General features: G+C 46.5%; 1 protein-coding gene across 2 annotated transcripts in view; it reads right to left on the bottom strand.

Moving 5' to 3' along the window:
* Window positions 1-18,961, bottom strand: part of AP2A1 (adaptor related protein complex 2 subunit alpha 1) — a 30,040-nt gene that overhangs the window by 1,627 nt on the left and 9,452 nt on the right. Inside the window, exons 5-22 of one of the 2 annotated variants that reach the window (XM_054992619.1) lie at window positions 18,806-18,935; window positions 17,974-18,075; window positions 16,883-16,991; window positions 15,564-15,714; window positions 15,128-15,296; window positions 14,102-14,239; window positions 12,763-12,945; window positions 12,230-12,327; window positions 11,093-11,324; window positions 9,632-9,796; window positions 7,996-8,156; window positions 6,294-6,365; window positions 5,826-5,908; window positions 4,404-4,492; window positions 4,173-4,297; window positions 3,872-3,988; window positions 2,986-3,055; window positions 63-197 (exon numbers count right to left, since the gene is read on the bottom strand). In XM_054992619.1, coding sequence (XP_054848594.1) covers window positions 63-197; window positions 2,986-3,055; window positions 3,872-3,988; window positions 4,173-4,297; window positions 4,404-4,492; window positions 5,826-5,908; window positions 6,294-6,365; window positions 7,996-8,156; window positions 9,632-9,796; window positions 11,093-11,324; window positions 12,230-12,327; window positions 12,763-12,945; window positions 14,102-14,239; window positions 15,128-15,296; window positions 15,564-15,714; window positions 16,883-16,991; window positions 17,974-18,075; window positions 18,806-18,935 — 2,329 coding nt within the window. The remainder of the gene's footprint in view (window positions 1-62; window positions 198-2,985; window positions 3,056-3,871; window positions 3,989-4,172; window positions 4,298-4,403; window positions 4,493-5,825; window positions 5,909-6,293; window positions 6,366-7,995; window positions 8,157-9,631; window positions 9,797-11,092; window positions 11,325-12,229; window positions 12,328-12,762; window positions 12,946-14,101; window positions 14,240-15,127; window positions 15,297-15,563; window positions 15,715-16,882; window positions 16,992-17,973; window positions 18,076-18,805; window positions 18,936-18,961) is intronic. The other variant, XM_054992620.1, reaches the window with a different exon arrangement.

The following is an 18,961-nucleotide window of genomic DNA, read 5'->3' as shown; positions in this document are numbered from 1 at the left end:
ATCCTCCCTCTACTTCCAGTCCCTGCCTATCCCACAGGCCTTGGGAACCCTTGCAGCCTCACCTGAGCCTGGGCATTGGGCTCCAGACGCAGCAAACATCCAACCTGCAGCGCCTTTGTCTGGATGATCCCAGCTCCTACGTAGTTATCAGGGTTTGGATCTACCTTCTCCAAGAGGGCACTGCCAAAACCTAGCAGCTGCAAGAAGGAAGAAAAGACAGAAGCTGAATTATGTAGCAACCAAAGTGGCTGCAGAGTCTCCCCACTGTCAACTGTCCCCCTCACCCCACACTAAGGAAGTCAGTCAGCAAGTCGCAAGAAGAGAACCAGAATTACGACAAAGCCGTTTAGAGAGGACAGCATTGCAGTCAGTTGTCCTAGCTCTGAGAATTTTTTCTCACAGATTCAGGCCTACACATGCAGCAGAATGTAGTAAATTCCTGAAGCAAACAGAATGAATTGTACCACTTCAGAGTATAGATGGGGGAATGTTGTTTTTGAATGTTCCCCAGGGTTTTAAAAAATCTCTCCAATTAAAAAGAAAAGCAAACATGGCAAGGATAAAGGTTTTTAGCTGAGCTTGATACCTGTTAATCCTAGTTTTCCATTTGCAGGAAATGTTTTTACATTTAAAAATGTGATTCGTTGCCTGTACTCAGAAATAATACATGTCCAGTCTACTTCCCTGGGAATCTACTAGTTCATTCCCCTACGTGTGTAGACCAGACTGCAGTCCAAGGAATGTGACTATTCTGAAGGTTACACAAATGAAGAAACAATGATCCAACCAGGAAAAGAGGAGTCCAATGATCTCAACCGCAGGGAGAATAACGATGCTACGTTGCTAGCCATCCTGGTTACAATCATATTTTTGGCCCATCTTTTTGCTCAAAGGAGCTTGTGGGATGGTACATGGGTCTCTCCACCTCTATTTTATTCTCAGATTGCCCTGTGAGGAAGAACAGGCTGCAGGACAGTGGCTGGCCTAACTGCACAAACAGATGTGCACTGGGAGTTCCTGGTTGAAGCTTAGCTTCTCATGTGCCCAATTTGGATCAGGACTGTGGCGAAAGGAAGCTTGAGCCTCCCTGCCCCTGTGCTGTTTTCCCAACCTGAAATGGTCTCAGAGAGCTGCTATTTGCCTGCTGGGGAATCTTATGCATAGCTCATCATTACACATGGGTTTCCTCAGCGGGGAAAATCGTGGCTTCCAGAGCCATTTAAGGTCAAGAAACTGGCATGGTGAAGGGGAACGGGATTAAGCACCTCAGTCCTGATCCAAACTGGGCCGCTAGTCATCTGAGAAGATTATTTTCAAAGCTCTCAAGACAGGATTTGAACCCAGGCATTGCTCCCAGGCCTCTTCAGTCCTAGCCTGATATTCTAACCACTATGTGCAATGGCTTCCAGTCATTTGTGTTCCTTTTCCAGTCTCTTTTTCCTCCTCCCATGATTTCCTGTCTTCAGTCCCCAATACCAATACCCTTTTCTTTCACCTCTCACTATTACTCTTCTTGCAAATCCTCCCAACTTTTGCACAGATATAGCCCTTCAAAGCACAGAGAATGAGGCAGGAGATGAACATCAATGGTGTTGTCAGGATCCAACCACAGGGAAATATGGTGAAGGAGCCCCATCACGGATCAGTGCATTTGATCAAAGTGCCAAAAGAGTAAGAAGCTGAAGATCAATTCACATGTTGATTAAACCCATTTAACATATTGCAAAAACCTCAGGGGATGGTGCCCTTTTGATGGACTACGAAAGGAGGTGGTTTCTTTAACAATTGAGATAATGTGCAATTTAAGAGGCAAATGGCTTACGAGGCCATTAAGATAGCTAGGACATGACTGAAGCTATTGCAAAAAGGAAATGTGGCTGGCAAAACCTTGTTTTGTTGGACAGAAAGAGCAACTTAGCAAAATGTCTTCTGCCCCCCCTCAACTGTCTTCCCTCACATCCCCCATCTGCAAGATAACATCCACTGCCTCTTATCTGTCAGCCTCCATATCCTTGATGCACTCCATCACAACAGCAGCAAATAAGGGGGTAAACGAAGATGTCTCCCCCATTCCTCACACAGGCAATGGTGGCAACTGCTATTACCTCCTGGCTGCTGCTCCGGACAGCTGGCAGGAATAATAATATTTGATTTATATACCGCCCTTCAGACAACTTGATGCCCACTCAGAGCGGTTAACAAAGTATGCTACTATTATCCCCACAACAAAACACCCTGTGAAGTGGGTGGAGCTGAGAGAGCTCCAGAGAACTGTGACTAGCCCAAGGTCACCCAGCTGGCTTCAAGTGGAGCAGTGGGGAATCAAACCCAGCTCTCCTGCACTTTTAACCACAACACCAAACTGTGCCGCTGCTCAGAACGGGCAATTAGTGGTAGTCAAGCTGATGGCCACCCATCCTCACCTTATTGATGACAGAAGAGAATGGAGTCCAATCCAGGAGAGAGGGGCTAAGCTGCTTGTTGCTGCTCTGGGGCAGGCTGTAGCAGTAGACGTCTAGAGGTGGTTGGTAGAGGTACCCCCCTCAGGCTGCAGGCCTAGGGCACCGCTGGCAACTGCTCAACAGACCAGCCCTTTAAGCCAGCCCTGCTATTACTCTTAAGGTGCTAGAGACAACCTCACCACCTTCTGTCAGTACAGTGGTAGATCCAATTTTTGTTTAAAAAGATACTCTTGTTAATGCTTGCTTTAGTTGCTTGTGAGTCTTTTTAGAGTGACATGAATGTCACTTAACTGACTATAAATTTTGACTATAAACTGGAAGGAAAGCTTTTGGAGGAGGCTTCCAGAATTCTCAGAATCTTTCCTCATCATCTGCTCTTTTGCCCATAATTTGCTCCTCAGTTAATCTGCCATTTAAATGTGTAGCTCATTTGTTGCTGTATTTAAATAAGAGCATGAAATGGTCTTCTGCACATATGTTAGTTTTGGAAGGGGATGGGAAGGAGGAGGTGGAAGCCACTCACCTTGGCTTTGGTCACCTCTGAATCCATGGCATGGTTTGCCTTGAAGATTTTCTGGGCTTCCTGCTGTGGCCTATGGGAGAGAGAAGGAACGTGTGATTCAGTGCCCATGTTTCTCTTTGCTGCTTGCCAGGTGCGCACTCCTGACTGTGTTTCCTGCTCCTCAGGAAGCACTCCCAATAAGTGAGACAGAATTGATTGCAGCAATTTTAAAACCTACCTTGAGCAAAGCAAACAGCCCCCTTCCCAATTCCGTTGGGACATACCTGCATGCGAACCCTTAGCCCAGCATCAATCTGATCCCTCATCCCAGGGTAGAAAGAGGTCGGCAAGCCCCTCTCCATCAAATGTCCAAATGTGTGTGACGGTGATCTGTACAACCCACCCACCAAAATCCAGAAGTTGATGAAGAAAGCCTAAGCAGGACTACTTAAAAGTACCATGTTATTCAGTGGGGTTACCCCCAGGAACATGTAATTAAGACTGCAGCCCTATGTCACCCATTTGAATTTCAAAGGATTGAAGTCCTGTTAAATACTTCTATTGCAGCATTCTAACAACTAGCCAAAATCTGTATTTTAATCAAAAGGAAAACTACTCTCCCCCCACAAGTTGTGCCATCAAGAAAAAAAGGTGGGGGCCATTGTCTTATATTAACATTCAAGTTACATTGATGTAAAGTAATAAACTTTTTGAGTATAACGTTTTATGAGGTCAGGTGTCATTTTAGGTACTTTATAAGAGGGTCAACCAAGAGGAAAAAGAGAGTATGAAAGGCAGGTGAACTACTGTATGGTTATTAAGTCTCAAATTCCCCATTCACTTTACAAGCACCCATTTCACACACAGATGGCATCGCCTGAACTCAACTCTCCCTGCCTCCACTTACAGGCTGAGTTGTTTCCAGCGCTGGAAAAAATCCTGTGATTGCATCTCTGTTGCCTGGAAAAACTTGTTGACAGTGATAGGCAACTTGAGTGTAAGATTCTGCAGCGTTCCACCGTACCTGATGGAAGAGGGAGGGGAGAAGAGACAGCAATTAACATCTAGCTTTCCCAACCTTTATTAGATTCTATGTCAGTATTCCTCACTCTGATGCAGAGGTGTAATCGGCCCATGCAGATGTGTCCTGTTACACCAAGCTACCCCATGGACCCTCTTTCTTTCCACCAGGGGCTGGAGATCAGTACCGAAATTTTATGTTGATGAGGGGGGCCTCCGTAAAGTCACTCAGACACTCGATGTTCAGGACCTGTTGAACCTGAGCACCCCCTTCCACCAGGGGCTCCACCGTTTTCGTCTGAATGTTGAGCTGTGAAGCAGTGGTAAGGAAGACACGTAGAAATACATGCCCCGTGGCAAAAACCCCTCATGCCTCAAACCCACCCTGAGGCACCCACGGATATTCACAAAAGGATATGACTTTGCAGGTCTCCTGGGTAGCTGACTGTAGGGGTGAAGCTCTGGAACTGAACAGATGTTTTGTTTCCATAGAAGAGATACATTCGGCCTGGTAGAGTTGAAAGGAGACACGGTTAACATGTACAGCACACCATGCTCTCTTGCCACCAGCCCTTCTAACATCTCAACGTACAACTGAAAGGGAAAGTGTGTCACCTAAAAACATAACTGCTAGTAACTTTTTACAGCTTGGATACTTTATAACCAAAAGTACATACAGAAGAAAAATGCTTTCCTGAACTGAATGGTCCACAACTGAGGTTTCAGAAAAGAGCCTCAGAACAAGCTTTGATAAGTTTACTCAACTCTAAAACCAGTGAGGGATGGAACCCTGTTTCTTTCTTCATTGCGCTGAAATCCCGCCTCTCTTTCATCAGCAAGCACAAGGTGACCTATGTAAGATTCCCTGATCTCCCATCCAGGCACTGATCAGACCACAGTTCCAGTCTGCTTCAGCAAAGTTACTATACTGTATCACACGCCCTCTGGCCATTACCCTGTCTTAGAAACCCAATAATATTTTAGCACTTTTTTTTGGCAAATCACAGCAAGGAGGTCAGTCTCATCATCTGGATAGTCCAAACAGCTTCCTGAGTACTTTGCAAGGGGGGGGGGAAAGATGAACCCCTCAAGAGGATCTTTTGACAGCACAAACTTAAAAAAGTAGCTCCATGTGAGATCAGGAAACATGGCGTCTGTGTAGTGACTCTTGTATACCCTAGCTCAGTTTAGACCTTACATAAAACCAGGGATTTGTTTTAACTATTAGTTTACTCAAGTTCCAAATTTGCCTCAAGGGCAATTTTCACTGCCTTTGTTCTGGTTAAGTGTTTATGTAGCTGGAGGAGTATGTGAAGGTGGTGGCCAGAGAACAAGCCAGGATGTCCATGTTCATAGGTCACGCAAAATCAGAGTTAAGGCTAGCTTTGGTTTTAAAAAAGAAGACACAGCAACTTTAAACCATGATTTCAGATCCTGGTTTGATGGACTCTGACCCCAGTTAGTGGAGTGGAACACATTTGGCTGCTCACTGTAATCATAGTTATAATATAACCATGGTTTTCCAGTGACATCTGAACCGAACCACTCACTCCTGCGGCATCAATATTAACTATAAGTAACAGTAGTCCCATCAAGTATCTCTTCCAGCCTTAGGCTCCATGATGACCTACAACATTTAACCCTTCCTTCCAGCAACTAAGGAGTGCCTCCAGAGGTAAAAAACTTGGAGATGTCAAGACCAGATTCCTTGGCGATGAGCTTCTGGTATCTTCCTTCACCTTACACTTACCACTCAACAGATTTCTCTTGCTAATGTTCTTCACAGCCCTCAAACTGCCATGGTAACCAAACTCACCCAGAAACTGCCCAGAAAGACTCACCTAAGTTCTGTCGGAACTCAGATTTCACCCCAATTTGCAGAAGCTGGTTCTCAAAGAGCACTCCGTTATTCTTACACACAAACCTGCAATGGCCAACAAAGGTTGGTCAGAAGCAAGGGAAAGCTGATGTTGTACACTCCCCCCACTTTGGGTGGTTACATCTACATCCTCCCCTGCCCTCTAGTACCATTTCTACAAAGAACTCATCTCTTTACACACACGGTCATCTAAAGCCCAGCTTTAGATGTCGGTTAGTGCACCGACAAAAACCCATTTAAAACTCTTCCCAAGTGCTACTCTCTCACAGGTGAATTGTAAGATGCAACAGAATGGTGCTGGGTGAAGAGAGTTTGACAAATGAGATCAGCCAAATGGTCGAGGAAGCTTCCCCGCTCGAGGGGGAGCAGCTCTCAACCCACCTCCCCCTGCCCCACACCTAGGAGCCCCAGGCCCATCCCAGGATCTTACTTGTTAAGCAGTTCATCAGCCTCAGCAATAGGCAAAGCGGGGTCCTCAGAGACAGAAGCGGCAGCCCCTGAGCTGAAGGTGGGGTGGGAGGGCGAAGGGGAATAAGCAGTAGTTGGGCAGGGGTAGGGGGAGAGAAAGAGCAGAAAAGGTGAGTCACCAGGACACAGCACCATGTTAGTAACAGAAAAAGGTAGAAAAAAACACACAGAAGAGCATGCAAAATAGCCAGGGAGGAGCAGGAGGGAAAGACGGCCGAGCATTGTTCCTATGGAGCTTCTGAAGGGTTTAGAGCAAAACCGGGTTTCTGGCTTTAGTCCAAGAACATTCACACATACACACGTCCCCTCTGATCCAGAACTCCTGTTTGCAAGTGATTTGGAAATCTTGACCTTCAATCCCCAGGAAACTCAACTGTGCTTTCCATCCTGTGATCCAAAGCCCTGCCCAGAAAACACCAGGAATATTCTCTAGGAGATCCTGGCAGCCTCCACCTTTAACCCACTTACCATATCAGAGTACCCTCAAATCCGAGCCACGACCTTCCACTCCCTGGATTCTCAGGGAATGTGCAAGGTGGTAGATACAGACACCACCTCTCCCATCCCTCTGTCTGGCTGACATTAGGTTAGTGCTTTGACAAAAGTCTACTCAAAACCATTTTCCTCCCAAGTGCCATTCCAAGAGTACTCTCTGGAAGCGGAGTTGAGGGATATATCAGAGAATGCCTGAGCAGAAGGAAAGACTCTGTCCGTCTCATGACCCTTAGCACTCTAGAGGGGAGCACTCATTCCCTATAAAGGAACTCCATTTGGGCCACCTTCTCCCATTCCACGGGCCCTTCCTCACCTTCCTAAAAAGTACCCAGGAAGCTGCATTCAAGCACCTCCCTCTGCCATTACCATCTCTTCCCCAAGCACTGAAGTCAAATTGCGGCTCACAAAACAACTCACACACAAAGCCACTAGATGTCCTTCTTCCCTTCCTGCTGGTAGGAGTGCTCACCAACTGGTGGGACTCATCGGGGCACCTTCAAGGCATGGGAGGGGGTAATAGCGGGGGTTGGGTGGCATCAGCAGAGAGAGTTTCAGCCCCTTACTCTGCAGGCAGGCCAGCATCCACCAAAAGGGACGCGGGACTCTCAGGAGGTGGCTCCAAGTCACTGCTTCATCCAAGGCAGAGTGAAAGAGAGACAGAGAAAGAGAAAACCATTCCCAAAAGGCAGCAGACACAGAGCGGGAGAGAGAAAGATAGACACACAGATACACATGCAAAGAGAAAGATGGCAAGACAAGGCCAGAAGGACGGACACACGCCCTTGGCTCAAAGGACAGATAGAAAGCCCAAACCTCCTGGACATGTGCACTCTTCTAACAAACTGAACTGTCTGATGCAAAGGTATCGCTAGGAAATACCCGTCATTCCATTCCCCATTGTCCTCCATCCAGCCATAGATCAGAATTAACACGGCCCCTGCAGGAAACAGGCCCTGTATCTCATAGTATGATGGCGTACCCCACAGCCCCTCAATACAGAAGGCACAACTAGCCCCTTAGTCAAACCACTGTGGTTAACAGGCCTCTTGGGGAAAACCATTTCTTGCCCATGGATTCCCTATGAATTGCCACTTCCACTGCAATCCTGGTCCCAGAAAGTAGCAGACGGAGAGACAGAGCTACGATCAAGCTCCAGTTCTCTGCCTCACCTAAGGAAGTTCTCTTCTGCACCGGGCACGAGGCCAGTTGTGGCTGAGGGGCTGTCAGAGAAAACATCCACCAGAAGGTTGCCAGCAGTAGCAGGGGCACTGGAAGTGGCAACAGGAGCTGCCCGGAGGCCTAGCAAGTCAGCAGATGGGGACGGCGTAGACTGTGAGGAAGCAGAGGAGAAGGGGAAAGAATAAGGAACCAAGGAAAAGCCCCTTCTACATACACACACCCTGAACATGAGTTCCCAGTGAACCTGTGTCCCTTGATATCTACCTTGGGGACAGAAGAACTGACACCAGGCCCTGTACTGTGGGTACATGCTTTCTCTGTAGTCCTGCACGAAAATGTATCCAGAAAAAAACAAATCCTGTAATTGGAATGCTTATAGAAATTGGACACTTTTACATAAATACTAAAAGGTATTTATGTAAAAGGTCCTGTGGCGCAGAGTGGTAAGCTGCAGTACTGCAGTCCAAGCTCTGCTCATGACCTGATCCCAACGGAAGCTGAGTTCAGGTAGCCGGCTCAAGGTCGACTCAGTCTTCCATCTTTCCAAGGTCAGTAAAATGAGTACCCCCGTTTACTGGGGGTAAAGTATAGATGACTGGGGAAGGCAATGGCAAACCACCCCATAAAAAGTCTGCCAAGAAAACGTTGTGATGCGACGTCCCCCCATGGGTCAGTAATGACTCGTTGCTTGCACAGGGGACTACCTTTACCTTGCCTACATAAATACTATTATAACTCATTAGTTCTAGATGAATGGGAGGAGCAAGGAAAGACATGCTGATGATGCTATGTAAAATCTAACAGCCCCAAACTTGTCCACCTTGAAAACAATGAGGAAGACGCTAATTGCTAAAACAAGGTACTTGGGGGCCAAAGTCATCCACACTTAGTGTCTATACTCATAGGTTTCTATTTCTCTTTTGGCATGGGCACAAAGGAGATGGATATTGTGTAACAGTACATGCAGCAGTCTCTTCTAAAAGATACCATCCAGTGCTCTGAAGTCATAGTTGACTTATGGCGACCTCTGGCAGGGTTTTCACGGCAAAAGACTAACAGAGGTGGTTTGCCATTGCCTGCCTCTGCAGCCCTGGTCTTCGTTGGAGGTCTCCCATCCAATTACTAACCAAGGCAGACCCTACTTCTGAGATCTGACAAGGTCAGGCTCACCTGGGCTATCCAGGTCAGGGCACATCTTCAGATGGCTAACAAGTAGAATTTCAATTCTGCAACTAGCGGCCACATTTGGTGCTTGCAGACATTCTCATGGAGCCATCACAGACTTCACAAGCCCGCCCACATTATGATCTTGCATACTGGCAAACTCCCTTTGGGGGTTCTAGTATCTTGGTGCCACTGCTAGATGCCCTTGCTCCATGTAGCCACTCACCATACATCTCGCACAAGGAATGGTCTCCAAGGAATATCTGAACCTTTCAGCATACAGAGTGCATGATCTTGCTAGGCAAGTGTAAGTTTGCAGTTTCCCACTTCTCAACTGACAAGTCTACCACCTTTCCTACAATCACAGAATCCTGGTCTTATGCACAAAGCCTCATTTTCTGGACAGCACAACTTTGCAAGGCCTCAGCTCCCATCCCCGTCCCTTTGGTGTCCTGCACTCACAGCAGTGCTGGCTGAAGGCTCCATGCCCCCGTTGATCTCAGAGTTGGGGTCCTTCTTGCCATCATCCAGTTCACTCCCAGCTCCAGGGCCCTTTTTCTTCTTGAGCTTAGCCAAGATGGATGACTCACGTTCAGGGAATGGAGGCATTTCCTCCAGAACTGTGGCCTAAAAGAGAAAAAGCAAGAATGGGGCACAGAGTCCTGGAACACCACACCAGGCATCCTTATACCTCTATATCAAGCTCACAAGCACTTTCCCCAATGGAGGTAAAAGACTGCAGTGGTCTTCTCAAACCACTGGGTATGTTTTTTTCATACTATCAGGCCAGTAGGAGGCCCCCTATGGTCAACCACTTCTCTTATGAGGGCTGCTAGGCAACAACCTCTACTACAGTTTTTCTCAGAACCAGCAAAGCTGCTGGACCTTGAATCAGGGCTTTTGGAGAGTGAAGGGGCAGAAACAGAAATCTGATCAAGCATTATTATTGCATATTATTAAATATTTAGATATGCCTCTTGATTTTAAATGCACCCAAGATGGCTAATATCAGTCAATCAAAGCAGTTAAAAATTAAACACAGAGGCAAAGCACCACAGCTTATGAGCAATAAAGCCACACATGGGAACTGAAGTACAACAAAAAATAAGAACAGTTCTACAGTCTCAGTGCCTCTGGCGAGAAGGCCACCTAGGCACCTAGCCAACCACCGCAGACACACAAGGAGAAGGGTATCCAAGCGCGATGTCAATGTGCAGATAGGTTCTTATAGGAACAAGTGGTCCTTTCAATGTCCTGAGCACATGTTCCTTTGAGACTTTAAAGGGTTAAAAAAATCAACATGTTCAAATTTGATGTTTAAACCTAACAGGCAAACCAATTCAGACACTGTAAGATTGGTACGGCATGTCTGCTGCATTCTGAATCAATTGTAGCTTAGTCACACAGACTGTGTTACAGCAGTCTAGGATGGATGTAATGAAGGCATGAATGCCTGTTGCTAGGTAATACTTCTATAGGCATAGGAAGAACTAGGGAGCTTGTGGGTAAAATGCTTTCGTGGCCACCACATCCTGATGACAGTTTTGAGACCACACCCGATCTTAAGCATGAGTGCCACCTAATGCAGGCTGTACCCCTCTCTCAGGATCAGAAACGCTTCTGGTCAAAAGTATTCCTAAACTGTCTGGATTAAGCTTTGGTTTGTTTGTCCTTATCAAGTTCATCACTGATCTCAAGTACCGATCCGGAGCCACTACTATCTCCCTAAGAATCTGATGGGAAGGAAGGCTTGAGGGTCATCTGCATACCAAAGACACCGAATCCTTGGTCATCACCTCCAGCCATGTCATGCAGAAACAGCACAAGACACAAGATGGGAACAGCAGTATTCCATACGCTAGACCTACTGAGACTGTTCCACCTCTTCCATTAGCGCTCTTTATCCCCTCCCCTCCGCCTCACCAAAACATCAGTGCTGGCGATGGAACTGAGCTTAAGGTATTCAACGGCTCGCTGCTGCAGCTCCACGTCAGCGTTGCGGATCTGGCTGTCTGAGCGCAGCACTTCCTGGATGGTGCCCTTGGTCTCAGGGAAGAGGTTGATGAACTTGATGTAGGTAGAGAGAAGCAGGGCTCGCGTAGATACACTGCACAGGTGGAACTTGGAGTGCAACAGGTTGAACTGCACCAGAGGGCTGGAGGAGGAAGAGGAGCATGGGTGAGAGAGAGCATGATTTGCAGGGGCTTGCAAACAGTACCCCAGGGATCAACAAGTACAGGAGCAGCATCTGAAATGAGATGTCCCTTGTCCTCATGGAGTACTGCCCCTCAAGTCAAAAAAAGGAGGAGGCTGGATAACTCTAGTTTTTAGTGTGCAGTTGGGTTAAGCAACAGCAAAATGAAGGAGGGAGCCAAAAGAATTCAATCCATACAAAAAGAACCTCCCTCTCTCCATGCAGAAAGTTGGAAGGAGTCCACTTCTAGCCTAGACCTTTTCCTGGCAAGTTAGTTTTCTATGTGCAGGAAAGTTTTCTCGTGGGGATCAGCCGGGTAATAGGTGCTCTACAGGCCCCTGATTCAGAATGGCCTCATGTGTGGGTGGCCACTCCAGTGTTGCTGCACCTCCCTCCCCTTCCCTAAACAATATGGAACTGCTTCAATGGTCCTCAGCACAAGCAGGATAGGACAAAGTTCCCTATCCTGTCTTATACTAAGTCAGACCAGAGGTCCACATAGCTCAGTACAGTCTACTCTCAATGGCAGTTCTTCCTCAGTCTTAGCCTTTGACACTCAGTAAGATTTTGGATGTAAACAGGAAGTGTGCCTTGGCTATCCAGTTTACAGTTACTTCATTTGTGACTATGTTATTTATAGTCTGTGCTATTGTTCCAAAAATTTGGATAACCCCCCTCTTCAGCTATAACAGTCAACAAGTGGCCTTGAGCAAGACCTGCCCCCCAACTACCATACCTCAGAGGGAAGTTTTGAAAACAAAAAGGAGAGAAAGGGTATTGTAATGGAACCAAGTTCCTAAGGTAGGAAAGAACAGCGGATTCCTCTCATGCCCTTCGCCCCTTTGCTTCTTCCTGCAATCTCCTACCTGGAGCGAGGATCTCCTGCAATGAGGTTCCCAAACTCCCCTAGGATGTAACCTCCAACCTTCACCATGTTCTCATGACAAGCAGGAGCCTGCAGGGCCTAAGAAAAAAAAAGAGTGTGCAATGCATTACGGGTAGGCAAGGAACTATCTCCTATATTCGTGTACCACACAAGAATTTGGACATGGTTTCCAGAAGGGGATTGTTAGAATTATTGGCCTGATAATGGCCCAGTTGAATTGGTATCTTTTAATTTCTTCCGGGATCTCAAGCACAGAGAAGTGCTCAGTAAATCTGAGTCCTCCTTCAAGATGCCCAAACTGCCTTGGGGGACTAGCTTACATTTTCATTTATTGTGAAATCAGTTAATCCCCATTTCTCACAGCTCTTTCCTCTCAAGCTACTTTGAGTCAATTGGTAGCCCTTTAGACAAGCAGGCAGACACACATTCCATGCACCCATAAGGGAAAGGAAAGGATTCTCCCCACTGATACAGGAAGGTAAGAAAAAGATGTCCTCAATCCATTCCACCTACCTCAAAGACCGTCTTGGCAGCGTAGCCTTGCACATCATCCCGGTTGATGACTATCTGGATGACGCGGTACCACACCTCCTCGCTTACATAGTCCCCAGCAATACGGATCAGGTTGAGGATGGTATCCACATACCAGCTGTAGTCCACGGCATACTTCTCTGCCAGGATGGCCACCTTCAGCACCTGAAAGAAAAAGAATGAAGAACTCTCTGCCAGCTCCCTCCACACTGGCTCCATGGCTCCAGTACTCACTATACACACTGGATCTATCTCAGAAAAGCTGAAATTCCTGGTACATGTTACCCTCTACTCAGTCACTAAATCCCTCTGGTTCCGCATTTAAAAAAAAACAACGGTGCCCATTTCATTCCTCTTATTTATGTCCCACCATTCCTGCAAGGAGTTCAGTACATAGATGATGCTCTCTCAATTTTCCCCTCACAACAACCCTGCAAGGTAGCTTAGGCTGGGAAGGCTACTGGCCCAATGTGGAGATTACAACCTACATCTCTCTGGTCGAACTTTAATTTTCTTTTTCTAACAGAAAAATTGGGAAATTTGGAGAAGGCCTGGGGCGGGGGGGGGGGGGGGCTCCTAAGAAATATTTTCATTTTCTGAGTGAGAAAACCCTTCTCTCAATAAGTATTTTACTCATTCCAAATGTGTACCCTGAAAAAGCCCAAAGGCTGCCTCATTTGTTCCAGTGAGAAAAAATAGGGGGGCACTTTAAAAAAACTTTTACAATATAGACATAACACTTTCAAGATTTTTTTGGTTTAAATGTCAACAATTTTGGCAACAATTAATATGCTACAAAGTGTTTAATGATCATCTAAATATGCTGATAGTCCTACCTATTGTGACCTTATAGGAGGGTTTCTGTCAAATATGGTATTGTTTACTACAGAATTTGTTTTCTACTTTAAACATTTAATTTTTCCTAACTTTCAGGCAACAAAAATTAAACATACATGCGCTTTGGTGGCATAAAGTGCAGTAGTTTGCAACTCTTTCTGATGTAGTATGTATACTTGCAGTTTTTCTTATCGAAAATGAAGATATTAACATTAATGAATTCTATAAATATGCCAAGTAAGCTATAAATGATCCATTGTATGTTGTTCGATCAGTAAAGATTTTTAGCTTTGATGGGAAAATAAGTATTGCATCTATTTTGATTTTTCCAAAATGTTCAGACTTTTCTGGGGATGCTATTTTTTTTCTCTTGCCTTCAGCATTTCTTGAAATTTTTCATCTCTAGTTCCAATCACCATAACCACTATAAAAAAGAAACACAGCACCCTTCCTTCCTCTTCTAGCAGTGGGTGCCCCCACTTACAATCTCCTCACGGATGGAGTAATCAGCTGTCTCCAGGTAGCTAAGCATCTCCGAGACTATCTGCTTGGCATTCGTGCGGTCACACATGGCGTAGAGGAGGTCGGCAGCCCGCTGGCGTACACTCACATCTCGCTCAGTCTAGGAAAAATGAAGGGGCAGATAATGAGAACTGAGCTACTCCCTTATACCCAGTCCCAACATAGTCCACTGCAGTGACGAGGCCATCTTCAGCAGACCTACAACAATTCGCCACTCTGATCAACAGTGAAGAGGTAAAAATGACTAAAGCTCTTGGCCCCACATTCTGACCCATTGTTCCCCAGTCATTACTTTCAAGCTGGAATTCCCCTGTCTCCTCACTGAACTGTATGGGAGGTCTAAAAATCTCAGCAGATGTGCCTCTACAGCTATGAGCAGAATGTAGCTTCTAACTGCTGCTGTAAAGTCTGTCTGCAAAAACTACAAATTTAGTGCTTGCTTGACCTTTTTAATGATAGTAACTAGAGGTGCTACTAGTAGTGCTTGTTTGACCTTGTTAATGGTAGTAACTAGAGGTGCTACTAGTTTCAGATGGGTAACTGTGTTGGTCTGCAGTTGAACAGTAGGATTTGAGTCCAGTAGAACCTTAAAGACCAAAAACATTTTGAACGTGAAAACTGAACATCTTGTTGGACTTCAAGGTGCCGCTGGACTTAAATCTTGCTGGAGATGCTGCTGTTCTTTCTGATTTCTTTTTGATACACACTGCATTCATTAGCAATTGCACTGTTTTTTTAGTTTGTTTTATGGGATCATGAGCACCAGAAAAGTACAATACAATTGTCTGAAATACATTTCTTGCCCTCCAAGTTCTGTCTCCACTGGTGGATGGAATCACCCAAACCTTGGTTCCCTCTCACCTCAAAGTAAAAAAATAAATCACTAATCTTCAAGACATATTCCTAGAGCTTCATACCAGGAACACTTTCCCCCATCCCACGGCTCCACTTGCCCATTTGCCCTGTACTCGCCCATGCAGGCTCTGACCTTGAGGGCATTGATGACTGTCTCAATGTGCGTCTTGACAGCTTCATGGGAGAATTCGGAGCTGGCCAACGTGCACATGCTCTCCAGCGCCAGATACCGCAGGTTGGTCTCACGATGCTGTAGAAACTGTCCTAGCTGGTTACATGCCCGTACCAACAGGTTGGGTTCACTGCAAGCCAAAAAACCCCACAGGGGTAACTCCAGAGTAGACATGGAAGAAAGGGTCACATCACTAGGAGTCAAGACTGACTGCGAGGTCCTCCTTTCTAGAACCCTTTTTAAAGCCATCTCTTGTTTCACTGTCTCCAATTTTCATGGTCAGTATTCCTCTCCTCCCAGCTTTGCTCTCCTGAACAGCCAGCAGGGCCTTTACAACCTCCAAGCTGTCTTTTCGACTCACATAAAGGGGTTCCAGTGATAAGGCTAGGTGTCTCACCTGTCATAGTGGATGATGAGGCTGATGGCTTCAAAAAGGATGGCGTTCTTGGCATTGGAATGCTGGACCTTCTTGGACTTGGGTGGCTCCTGGGCCTTATTGAGGATAGTCTCCAAGCACTCAACCAGACGGCCTTTCACAGCTGCATCTTCTATGGGAAAAGTAGCAGGAGGGGGCAGTGAATAAGGGCAAAGGTGTGTTATTCATTTATTAAAACAGTCATATCCCGTCTTCCGCTCTGTCCACTATGGCTCTGGTCAGTTTTATGTGAGCCAGTTGGGCTGGTAAACAAGACACTTGATGCAATCCAATTCTGCAAAGAACAACATTCATCAATGTACCACTCTAACGTTGTCTATAGTGTACAACCCCCAGGGTCCTTGGTCGCTGCCAGCAGCCTGTCTAATAGTAGAGCTTTATGCTGTGTGTGAAAAAGGCCTCCTCATTTCCCCATGGAGGATATTCCAGAGGGCTGCAGCCACTACCAAAAAAGAATCAGAATGACCACTGGCCAACTGAATTGTTTTGGAAGGGCTCTAAAATCCTGGAAGCATCAAAAATGGTGCACAGGCTCATAGCAGGACTGAATGTCCTTCAAGTATGTGACAGCAACAAAGACCTGCAGCTGTAGCTCGCAGAATCCTCCCACCAGAACCAATTTGGAGTATTCCCCAAGATGACCCCTTAGACCTCCCTCCTGGTTCAGCCCCCGTTTCCCCACCACTCCACCAACCACTCTCCAAGGCCATCAGAAAGGAGTTATTCTGGCGTGTGATACTATAATAATAAAACAACGCGAATGATTTTCAAACCGTCCCAACAGTCTTGATCACTTCTCATTGTGGCTAATCCTACGTTTGTAGGAATGCCCTTCAAGAGAGAAGTCACCTTCTTCGTTTGGCTGCACCTAAACAGGCGATGTTAGTTACAGAATTGCAGGCCCCAACCAAGAGACAGCTGCAGCAGTGATGGAACTGCCAGCCAGTAGCTATGGCATATTAACCCTTGATTTGCTGATGCACTACAGTCACACGTATGTTCAAAAATGATCCCTTTCATGGTGCAGTGAGCTGCTGTGCATCTGTCTTGTCCCTTTAGGACCAACAATGAGATCACTCTCTACTGAAATAAATCAGAAAGGGGCAGGAGGGAAGATCAGAGAATGCTTACATTTCTAGAAATCTGAACCCCATGCAAGAGTTTAAGAACTTCTGCCCTAAGCCCCACTCAGCTCTTCAAGAGGAAGCAGTCATATGGGAGGGCTGGTGTCAGAGCATCTGCTGGGCATAAATTCAATACAATTCTGGGGTGCTTCTTACCTGGGGGAGGATAGCACTGCAGAAGCCTCAAGAGCTTGACAGAGAGCCAGGGTGCTGGCACGAAGTAATAGGTATAGTCTTGGAGGTCTGTGGAGGCCGAAGACACAATCTGCGTGGAGGAAGTGCAAAAAAATGGTAACTGTATTGCAGCACAACTGTGAGACTTTTCTCATTTGGGTGCTGCTCCAGAATCCCTAAGCAGTGAACGTAAAATCAATATAATTGAATCACAAACAGCCATAAGAACAGCAGAGCCAGCAGTAGCCAACATACAAAGAATACAAAGTGGGGGTTCCAAAATACAGAACAACACATTTTAGTGGCAGGTAGAAAATTACCAAGCAGTTTCAAAAACTAGTAAAAGCCATTTAGATGAGAAAAGAGGACCAGCCACAAATAAAAGTTAGAACTCAAAGCCCAAGAGAAGAAAAATGTTTTACCTGGCACCAAAATGTCAACAAAGGCGTATGGCAGCAGAGACAGCTTTCCAGAACCTTGGTGCCACCAAAGAGAAGACCTCACCCTCTGGCGGCCATTTGCCTCACCTCTGTGAACAGGAGGCCACTCTTTTGCCCAGAGCGTGTGCTCATTTACCACAAAAACTAAGAGGACTCTGCTCTCAGTTCTAACCCGCAGCAGCTCCTCAGCAGTTCAGAGAACTAGAGGGTCTGGACAACAATCCTATTCCTTCCTGGCATGTTACAGGAGGCCAGATCTTATTTCAAAGGCAAAGGAGTATGTATTCTGCCTTCAGCACCCATTCAGCACCAAACTCGTATCTAGAAAGTCCTGCAGCCTTTTGGATAGCCCACAGTGAAGTATTAAAAGGGCCGTCATACTTTTTATTTCAAAAGGTATATCACACTTTTTAAACATGTGCCCTCTCCCCGTTACAATGCAGTCAATGCCTCTTTAGAAGTGCTCACATCTATCATGACACCCTTGACAAACACCCAAAGCCATTCGTTGCATGTAAAGTACGCCTTTTTTACTGACAAAATTCACTTGTGAGGAGCAACAAGAAATTTCACACTGGCCACAACTACTCTTGGCAAGCCATTATCTCAGCTGAAGGGCAACACAGAACTCACCCTGCTGAGCCGGGACACAGCCAGAGAGACACACGTCTTGAAGTCATCAGGATTCTTCTTGCAGAGGCAGGCGATTAGGCTCACAGCAGCTGTCACCACCCCCTGTTTTGCAAGGAAAGAGAGGTGAGGGCCTCTGAAAGGGGAGGAAATGCTGCCAGAAGTGCAAGACGTACCACTTTCTTGCTTCCTGTGGTGCGGTGGCAGCTTAAGCCACTTTGAGAGCAAGAAGGTAGGGATTGCGGCATATACAGTGCTGTTATGGAGGAGCATTTGGGTTGCTTGCTGGCAGCTAGAGACCCATAAATGGCATCATCCATGCACTTAGAAAATGGTGTGAGATAAATCATTTTGAGTATAAGGGAACTCATCCTCCAGGCAGCAGGGATGGATTGGCCAGTAAAGTCACTGGGAAAATTCCCAGTGGGCCACCTCTCGCTTCAGCAAGGCCAAAGGAGACACTTCGGGAAGCAGAAGCACTTCTGGAAGAAGACGGGAAGCCAGAACCTTGGCAAACAGACAGGCACGCCTGTGTCTTCTTTGTCCCTGCCTGCCCTGGGTGACTACAAGGACAATGGTTGGGAAGCAGACCTCCTCCCCTTCAAGCAAGCTCTTCAGCTGTGTTGGAAGGGGGCAGCAACCCTCCTCTGGTCAGTCAGGTGCTCTGCCTGCCTTTACTCCATCAGGCCCAGGAGCCACTAGGTTTCCTTTTCACCAGGGCTGCTTTAGCTTCCCTGCCAAGCACTCTGGAAGGGTGGGTGAAACGCAGTTATCGTGGGGGATGACAGTGGTTGGCTATTTGAAGATAGCCTGTGTGCGCATCAGGGGAACGTACCATGTGCTGATCGTTCAAGAGATGCACCACCCGCGACGTCCACTCGCCCATGGGTACCAAGTCGGGGGAAGTCTTGTAGAGGCGCAGGAGGCAAAGGGCGGCACTCTGTTTTACACTGTCCATGGTGTCACTGAGGTGCAATTAGAAAGGCAGGGG

This window comes from Eublepharis macularius, chromosome 12 (genome assembly GCF_028583425.1).
Source record: "Eublepharis macularius isolate TG4126 chromosome 12, MPM_Emac_v1.0, whole genome shotgun sequence".
Classification (NCBI taxonomy): domain Eukaryota; kingdom Metazoa; phylum Chordata; class Lepidosauria; order Squamata; family Eublepharidae; genus Eublepharis; species Eublepharis macularius.
Note: the sequence above shows the minus strand (reverse complement) of the source record. Positions and strands in the feature narration are given on the sequence as shown.